Below are 9938 nucleotides of genomic sequence, written 5' to 3'. Positions count from 1 at the left end.
AAAGGGTATGCAACAATAACAGCAAAATGCCCTACATGAGTTGCTGCAAGAAATCAAAGTTATCAGCTGGATACTAACTTTTGTATGTTCTGAGCAAGGAAGAGTCAGCTGATTATCTATCCAGAGCTCTGACTTTAAAACAATTAACTAAAGCCGAAATATGGTTCCATGGGCCTCAGTGGCTAGTCAGTGACCAGTAGCCTGAACAAAAGCCACAAGTCATAGTGACCAATGTCACTGCTCCAACAGAGATCCCAGAACCTCACTCGACTCCAGTAATTCACTGTATTCGGTACTCTACACTTACTCAATTCTACACTACAGTTTACACTTGTAGAGTGTAGAGTAAGTGTAAACTACACTTACTAAAGTCACCCAAAATGTGCTTGTATCCCTACAAAGATTAGGTATCAAGCATAAGTTTCCGGGTGCATTTAAATACTAGGTCAAAAAAGTACGTCTAGAATCTCAAGGATCTAGAAGGTTCAATAAGAACAAAATATCTATTTATCTTATAATCCAACTTTATCATAATAATCTCTCTAGACAATAAAAATAATCAATCAATATTCATTGTCGGCACTAGAGGAGGGAGCCGCCACCTGGGGACACAAGCGTCCAGGACCAGATCATTTTGTTTACAGTGTTAGCGGGGAGTGGGGGTCAGTGGGCGGGGAGTGTGTGGGTCAGTGGGCGGGGAGTGTGTGGGTCAGTGGGCGGGGAGTGTGGGTCAGTGGGCGGGGCCAAGACAGCAACATGGGAGGAAGCGCCAGCCAGCGCCAGTGTGTGTCAGAGCGGTGGAGTGTACGCACGCGCGGTCTGTCCCTCCCCACAGTGTCGCCTCCCAGGGTGCGTCCCCCCACACCCGCCTCCTCCACACCTTCCAATCACATGTGACTGTTACCCCATACACCAGGATATGTTATTTATACACGTGAACTGGGCGCTGTATACATAGCCTACTGAGATAGTTTCGTCAGCTGCGCCGCATAGGTGCTGCTCATTTGCAAACAATGAACTTTAAGTTATTTGTTTAGTAACATAGGCAAGGAGAGATATTTCATTGCTGCTGGAGATGGTCTATGAACTAGTTACGTCCTGCTGACCCTGGCGGCTACTTTTGTCCTTACATTCATTACCGAAAAGTGATTCCAAAATTTGGTTCAGTAAATCTAGAAATTATGTACATACTTGATAAATGATCCTTTACGTCGTATGTATTATTGCCCCATTAATTAAACCCGCTTTTAAGGTAAACTGTTCAGCTTACTCAGAGTGACAACAGTGTGAGTTCACTACCTGTTGGGACCCGCCTCTTAAGCCTCCAATCAACTGGTGTAGACTAGATGCCGTCCAGTGTAGAGAGGACGCCAGGCCCAGTGTTGAGGGTGTACCACACCACACACTGCTGCTGCTGCTACACTTATCTTGCTGCTCCCGGCCTTGTTGCTATACCACTCCCACCCCCTCAACCATACTGCTGCCACCAGGTCCCAACACCTGGTCCCAACACCAGGTCCCAACAATAGGTCCCAACACCGGGTCCCAACACTTGGTCCCAACACTTGGTCCCAACACCAGGTCCCAACACCAGGTCCCAACACTTGGTCCCAACACTTGGTCCCAACACTTGGTCCCAACACCAGGTCCCAACACCAGGTCCCAACACCAGGTCCCAACACCAGGTCCCAACACCAGGTCCCAACACCAGGTCCCAACACCTGGTCCTAGCAGGTGTTAAGACAAGGTGATAACATATATTTTTTAAGTCGCCTAAAGTAGGGCTGTGTCCCTAAAAGTTTGCTTCTCTTAATCCTTATTCTTAGGACCTTAACATCATATTCTGAGGACCTTAACATCATATTCCTGTTCTAGGTTCAAGGTCACTTCCTCGTCTCTGTTGATGTTTGTAGTTCAGTGACTTCCTCGTCACTGTTGACCTTTCAGAATATCTTTCTTTCAATTCTGTTAAGAATCTGAAACAGAGAGTCAGTCAGAGACTTGACTCTCTGCGTCAAGAATATTTAACATGTGATCTTACAAAACAATGCATTTTGATAATTTAATTTAAGGCTTTGGAGACTTTCTTGATACCTGTGTTGATATCTGCTGCAACCTTCCCAATGGTGTGTGTCTGGAGCTAGTCCCTGTGGCCTGTGTCTGGAGCTAGTCCCTGTGGCCTGTGTCTGGAGCTAGTCCCTGTGGCCTGTGTCTGGAGCTAGTCCCTGTGGCCTGTGTCTGGAGCTAGTCCCTGTGGCCTGTGTCTGGAGCTAGTCCCTGTGGCCTGTGTCTGGAGCTAGTCCCTGTGGCCTATGTCTGGAGCAACATTAGTTTTCCCCTTCATCTGTACGTGCACCTGTGACAACAAAATATTTTGATAATGAGTGGACCCCCCTTTCCCACTCTGTGTGTGACCTACCCACTCTGTGTGTGACCTTCCCACTCTGTGTGTGACCTTCCCACTGTGTGTGACCTTCCCACTGTGTGTGTGACCTTCCCTCTCTGATATTGACATAAATTGCATCTAACTATATCATAGAGCATGACGTGTCCTCCCCCGCCACTGCTGCACCTCCATAACTTGGGTTAATGTTACAGTTTGAGTGAGTGAAGGTGCGAGTTGTGTACTAGCCAAAGTGCAAGGAGATGCGGAGAGCTTCTCTTAGGCGCCACACTAAACACACCGGCTCTTCTCGCACTACTTTGCCTCGTGAGAACATTTGAAGTGCAGGCCAGGAACTGCAACAGTGGCAGAGTGATATCGGGGTCAGGCGGCTCTCAGAACAATATACGAGCGCAGAGCAGAGCGGCTGTAGAGTGATAACAAGAGGAAGAAGAGAGGCCGGGTGTCAGGAGGTGGTGGTGAGAAGTGCAGCAGGTGGGCTGCCATCCCTGGTGGCCATGAACGAGGACGAGATGCAACTGGGTCAGGCCCTGGCCAAGATGGGCGGCCCCCTCACGCCCACCGCCAAGTTGAAGAACAAACTCCAGGGCTTCAGGTAGGTGAACTTGCTTCCTCTCCTGCCTCCTGCGTCACCACTGCTCTCACACTCTTACATTTGTACCAGCTTTCTTATTATTATCTTCAAATAAACAATGAAGTCAGACTAACATGATGTATCAATTCAATGATACATCACTTTAGTGTGACTTCATTGTGCGCTTGACGAGAAGGGTTGGGGAACTACTGGACCATTAGCCAAGGTGCTTGGCGGGTGACGCTTTACACCCTCAGAGGCCTTCACTTGTAAGCCTCAGGAACCCTAGAGGGTACAGTGGCATCCCAGGTTGTATTGTTTTTACTAAGTCTAGGCGTGGTGGTCTAGCTTGAGAGTACCAAGTGAGCGGGTTCGAATCCTCCGAATGGCTCCTGATTTTATCGTTATAATTATTATTATTGATGTTGTTGTTGTTGTTGTAGCTAGAGAGGCAGACATTAAAGTGGTGTGTACCTACACTACAACACCACCTTGAGGTTACCTTGACTTGGTTCCGAGGATCAAAGTACCCGCGGCCCGGTCTCTAACCAGGCCTCCTGGTTAATGATATGGTCAGGCGGTTCTCCTAAAATTAAAGTATTTATAGTAACAATGTGCTGGAAAGTACCAGTATGTCGTGATGGACCACCAGAAAGTACCAATATGTCGTGGTGGCCCACCAGAAAGTACCAATATGTCGTGGTGGCCCACCAGAAAGTACCAATATGTCGTGGTGGACCACCAGAAAGTACCAATATGTCGTGATGGACCACCAGAAAGTACCAATGTCGTGGTGGCCCACCAGAAAGTACCAATATGTCGTGGTGGACCACCAGAAAGTACCAATATGTCGTGGTGGCCCACCAGAAAGTACCAATATGTCGTGATGGACTACCAGAAAGTACCAATATGTCGTGTTGGACCACCAGAAAGTACCAATATGTCGTGGTGGACCACCAGAAAGTACCAATATGTCGTGGTGGACCACCAGAAAGTACCAATATGTCGTGTTGGACCGCCAGAAACTTTACTTCTCAACACTGGATTAGTTTTTATATTTGTTGCAAATAAACCTAACCTAGGCCTAATATAGTACATATATGTGCTATACTAAGCCTTGGAATATTTATGTTAGATTTTAAACTGTATATTTTTCCGGACTCCATAAAACAAATAGTACAAAACGTGATGTCTGGGAACTCCATTACTACTTATTGGTACCATCAAACACACAGTACTTTCAAAACTGGATGTTGGGCGGGTCTGATCAACCAGGCTCTTAGACGCAGCTGCTCGCAGCCCGGTTGATCAGGTAGCCTCTGGAACTGTTTATCAAGATGACTTTTGAACACTGCGAGAGATCGGTTAATGACGCCCTTTATATCCCCTACGTCCAGTGATAATAGTTCATTAATGATAATAATAAATGAGGGTTAAAGGGTTAGTAGACTACAACTTATTAATTAAATAATTTTTCAGCTTAGCTGGACTGAAGATTTCCTTCCTAGCCCAGCATAACACGAGAGTAGTCATCTGGTGGGTCTATGCAGGAAATGTCGACTCCGTGCTGACTGCGTCCTGTACTTAAACCCTGAACTCCAACGTTATGGAACCAGTAGATCTTCTCTCGCGTCGCCAACGTAGATCTGCCCGGGTAATACAATGTACGAACTGCAACAGCCTACTATATTAGCAGTATAACACAGGAAATGATACTTAATAAGAGAGAGAGGCTTACTGGGGTTTGATGTTAATTATCCTCATAACCCGGTTGAAATTTCAATGTTAGGAGCTCACAAGGAAATACATTAATATACAACTGGGATACGTCTTTGGAGAATGGGGCAATCCGTTCACGACCCAATTCTGCTGCACAACTTGCACCTCCGTATGATACAATCTGCGGCTATAAGCACAAATATGGCGCTTCTCTGGAAGCACGGCAATGCGTCGGCCTATCTCGCCGGGGGCTCCGCCACCAACTGCCTTGCGCGCGCGTACCCCTCCTCCGTCAGCTGATAATCACGGCACACATTTTCGGTGCAAATTTACCAATGAAAATGTTAAATGCTTATTTATATGCGAATTTATTCTTCTCAATTACTATGAACATTACTTAAACTCTATCTAAGATAATCAAGCGCAAATCAAAGCATATTGACGACATAGTTTCTAGCAAGTGCTACGCAAAGGAATAGTCACCGCGACCATGTGGCGGCTCATACAATCGTTCTTAGCATGTTCTAGAACTTCGGTTAGTATGGGTGTTGGAAATTTCCAACAACCCATCCCGTGGGCGGTGGTGCACCCCCATACGCATCCCGTGGGCGGTGGTGTACCCCCATACGCATCCCGTGGGCGGTGGTGCACCCCCATACGCATCCCGTGGGCGGTGGTGCACCCCATACGCATCCCGTGGGCGGTGGTGCACCCCCATACGCATCCCGTGGGCGGTGGTGCACCCCCATACCCATCCCGTGGGCGGTGGTGCACCCCCAATACGCATCCCAGTGGGTGGTGGTGCACCCCCATACCCATCCCGTGGTTGGTGGTGCACCCCCATACCCATCCCGTGGGTGGTGGTGCACCCCCATACCCATCCCGTGGTTGGTGGTGCACCCCCATACCCATCCCGTGGGTGGTGGTGCACCCCATACCCATCCCGTGGGTGGTGGTGCACCCCCATACCCATCCCGTGGTTGGTGGTGCACCCCCATACCCATCCCGTGGGTGGTGGTGCACCCCCATACCCATCCCGTGGGTGGTGGTGCACCCCCATACCCATCCCGTGGGTGGTGGTGCACCCCCATACCCATCCCGTGGGTGGTGGTGCACCCCCATAACCCATCCCGTGGGTGGTGGTGCACCCCCATACCCATCCCGTGGGTGGTGGTGCACCCAATAGTTCATGTAGTTAAACAAGTAACAATCTTGTGAAGCTAGTTACACAATTTTTAGTACACACATACATATATACACTATATATGCATACATACACACAAATGCATACTGTCCCGGGTCTTAGCTTCCCCAGTGCGTCATCCCGGCCAGGTCGCCAGTTTAGGTCACTGGTCTCAGCACCCCCACCTGGGTGCCACTGATCACCACAGGGGAGCATCTCGGTCACCAACGGGGTAGAGTACCTTCACAGAGCCCGGCCTTGTCCCCGCAGGAAGTGAGATAACTCAATCAATCCCAATACCACCAGCAAGTTCCCTTGCTGGTGTGTTCATTGACACGGAAACGCAAGGCTATCTAGATCGAGCTGCCCAACATAAAGATGTCATCAAGGTCACCAACTTGACTGGCTCTGCTCCACGGCCAAGTAATACTTCAACACAGTGATGGGTTTAAATCCTCCGGTCTAGTACCTTCACTATACTGGTGTGGTGCACAGTAACTCTCCCCAACACAATACAATAAAAGAATAAAGAGGAGTAAGTAAACACACTAAAAACTTATGATTTACTCACTAGCAATTTACACTGGACATAGGCAAAAATCTTCCACAAAAACCGTTAAATAAACAACACTCCTGCAATTAATAAATCTGGCAACTCTTCACTGTCGCCCCAAATATAGTCACTGATACTCCTTTTTCAAAATATTACTGTAATGAGTCCCGATGTCACTTCACACATATATCCTCTATCTACAACCTTACCTAACATAAGGGAGAAAATGGGAGGGCAAAATTATCTACCTTATCATGCGAATCCTGCAGGTCGTAGATTCCGCGTCGCGATGATAGGCTCCCTGTAGATCCATGATCAAGCCGTCTGCTTACTCGTTCCACACAGGGCGTTGCTCCTACACCATTTATGTTCCTCCCTTGACGACACGTTGAGACTCCTGTAGCCTGGCTCCCTCAGGCTTACACACTAGTGCAGACAACACACTAGTCTGGGTTTAGCCTCGTCGCTGGGTAAACAATCGTTGCGTTTCTGCAGACCAGAACTGCTACCGATTCGGCCTCTCACAGCTTCAAACATGCGCGGTCTTCAGGATGTCCCAGACTCCTAGCGCCGCTTCCGAAGTTCTCAGGTCACTGTCGGCCCGCACCCAGTAACAACACAGGCTACCCGCACCCAGTAACAACACAGGCTACCCGCACCCAGTAGCAACACAGGCTACCCGCACCCAGTAGCAACACAGGCTACCCGCACCCAGTAACAACACAGGCTACCCGCACCCAGTAACAACACAGGCTACCCGCACCCAGTAACAACACAGGCTACCCGCACCCAGTAACAACACAGGCTACCCGCACCCAGTAACAACACAGGCTACCCGCACCCAGTAACAACAAAGGCTACCCGCACCCAGTAGCAACACAGGTTACCCGCACCCAGTAACAACACAGGCTACCCGCACCCAGTAGCAACACAGGCTACCCGCACCCAGTAGCAACACAGGCTACCCGCACCCAGTAGCAACAAAGGCTACCCGCACCCAGTAGCAACACAGGCTACCCGCACCCAGTAGCAACACAGGCTACCCGCACCCAGTAACAACAAAGGCTGCCCGCACCCAGTAACAACACAGGCTACCCGCACCCAGTAGCAACACAGGCTACCCGCACCCAGTAGCAACACAGGCTACCCGCACCCAGTAGCAACACAGGCTACCCGCACCCAGTAGCAACACAGGCTACCCGCACCCAGTAACGACACAGGCTACCCGCACCCAGTAACGACACAGGCTACCCGCACCCAGTAGCAACACAGGCTACCCGCACCCAGTAGCAACACACGCCTTGCCTCGCTTAACAGTGTTACTCTAGATAAACGAAGCGGTATTATGGATCTTATAGAATAATGTACACATCTATCCTGTATAAATATTATACAAGAGAATGCATGCGTCGTTGTGTATGCTGGCAGTGTGATTTATGAGACACGGAGCATATATCCATCAGTATAACCCTTGTTACAGTCATATATACGTCGTCATGTTGTCCAGGGGATATTAGTCGCACCGTACTCAAGATAGTTCGCTCGTGGATTTTAAAACCTTTCTTTACACACCTAAACCTTACCCAAACTAACCTAGAATTTCTACACCCTAACCTTACCCCAACTAGCCTTACCTTTACTCAATCTAGTCTAACATAACTAGTTTTACCTTTACACATCCAGACCTTAGCCAAAGTAGCCTAGCCTTACATATCCTAACTTTACCCAAATTAACCTAACCTTGCACACCCTTACTTTACCCAACCTATCATAATCTTAACTAACCTAACCTTACCCAACGTAACCGAACCCAACCTATATTTACCTAACCTACTCTTACTCAAGCTAACCCAAATCAACCTAATGTAACCCAACTGCGCCCAACCTGACCATACCCAAACCAGTACTGCACAATATCACATTATGGAACAAAAATGATGACAGTTACTTAGCAACATACTGTAGCAGAGCTGACAACATCTACTATTCAACCGGACCACATGACTTAAACGTTTAATTTCAAAGAACGATTAAAGAATTTTAAAAACATTTCAGATTTCTTTATTCTGCAGTTCTTCCATGTTGATATTTTGACCATCTTATATGTATTTTCCGCGTGACCTGCCCGTTATGAGGCTGTGCCAAGACGAACTACAAGATTGAGAAAGACTTGTTCTCCCATGGCTAACAATGTCTCGCCTGAGAGAGCAAGCTAATCAACTTAGGTGAAAATCATGTTTGAATGTCTTGATAACTTACCCGCTGTATATGTTCCGCCAACCCTCACACACACTCAGGTCTCTCACCCATGGTACATGTCAGGTGGCCGTCTTATTGAAGCACTGCCAGGGGGGAAAGTGAACAGTAGAAAACATCGTTCGTTGTGGAAATGGATCTTGGTGACCACACTTACGTTTCAATTAGTAGCCTAATCCTCAACACTTTAAGATTCAAAAGTATGCATATAAGCGCAAAATGTCTACCATGTATTTTGGTCCAAGATACCACATGATCTCCTCAGTTGTTTTTTTTTATATTAAATGCAATTTTTCCTAATAATTATATGTATAACCAAATCCTTAATTGGAACCTCGCGACCAGATTTACATTCTCAAAAGTATACCAAAATATTTGGGGAACCTTATCTGACAACACCGCACCTGTGCAATGAGAATATTATGTATAAAATAGTATAAAACTCTAACTCCTTCGTAGATATAAGACGTATTTTCTGTGATGAAGTGTTTGTCTTCGATACAAATCTGTAAGCATGCTGGAGAAAAGGTCTTAATAGGTAAGAACATTAAAGAAAGTTGTCGTACATCTCGCATGACAACCTGTTAGGCGATGAACAATAGCGAAAGCCGCAAGTGTCGCCTCCCAGTGTGTTTACCTGTGTTGTGCAGGGCACACTCTCCCTCGCCCAATCGTCGCCCCTAAATCAACACAACAACAACAACTCTCCCTCGCCCTCCACCCTCTCGTCCTCGACCCTCGTCCTCGACCCGGACCCCGTGGTCCTCGCCTGGGACCCTGTGATCCACGCCTGGGACCCTGTGATCCACGCCTGGGACCCTGCGATCCACGCCTGGGACCCTGCGATCCACGCCTAGGACCCGATGATCCAAGCTTGGTCCCAGTGATCCACGCCTGGGACCCTGTGATTCACGCCTGGGACCCATTGATCCACGCCTGGGACCCTGTGATATAAGCCTAGAACCCTGTGATCCACGCCTGGGACCCTGTGATATAAGCCTAGAACCCTGTGATCCACGCCTGGGACCCATTGATCCACGCCTGGGACCCTGTGATATAAACCTAGAACCCTGTGATCCACGCCTGGGACCCTGTGATCCACGCCTGGGACCCTGTGATCCACGCCTGGGACCCTGTGATCCACGCCTGGGACCCTGTGATCCACGCCTGGGACCCTGTGATATACGCCTAGAACCCTGTGATCCACGCCTAGGACCCGATGATCCACGCTTGGTCCCAGTGATCCACG

At 48.4% G+C, this 9938-nt stretch overlaps 1 protein-coding gene across 6 annotated transcripts in view; it reads left to right on the top strand.

Annotated features, from left to right (window-relative positions):
* The first annotated feature begins 781 nt into the window (after window positions 1-781).
* Window positions 782-9938, top strand: part of LOC123774023 (NAD kinase) — a 166904-nt gene continuing 157747 nt past the window's right edge. For 2 of the 6 annotated variants that reach the window (XM_069318815.1, XM_069318817.1), the window contains exons 1-2: window positions 782-817; window positions 2599-2999. In XM_069318815.1, the coding sequence (XP_069174916.1) occupies window positions 2902-2999 (98 nt within the window). In that variant the 5' untranslated portion in view covers window positions 782-817; window positions 2599-2901. Of the gene's footprint in view, window positions 850-2539; window positions 3000-9340 lie in introns of those variants that run through there. The other 4 variants (XM_045768115.2, XM_045768116.2, XM_045768114.2 and 1 more) reach the window with 4 other exon arrangements.

The sequence above is a fragment of the Procambarus clarkii genome, chromosome 91 (genome assembly GCF_040958095.1).
Source record: "Procambarus clarkii isolate CNS0578487 chromosome 91, FALCON_Pclarkii_2.0, whole genome shotgun sequence".
In the NCBI taxonomy this organism is placed as follows: domain Eukaryota; kingdom Metazoa; phylum Arthropoda; class Malacostraca; order Decapoda; family Cambaridae; genus Procambarus; species Procambarus clarkii.
The sequence above is the reverse complement of the archived record's forward strand: the minus strand, read 5'-3'. Positions and strand labels throughout refer to the sequence as shown.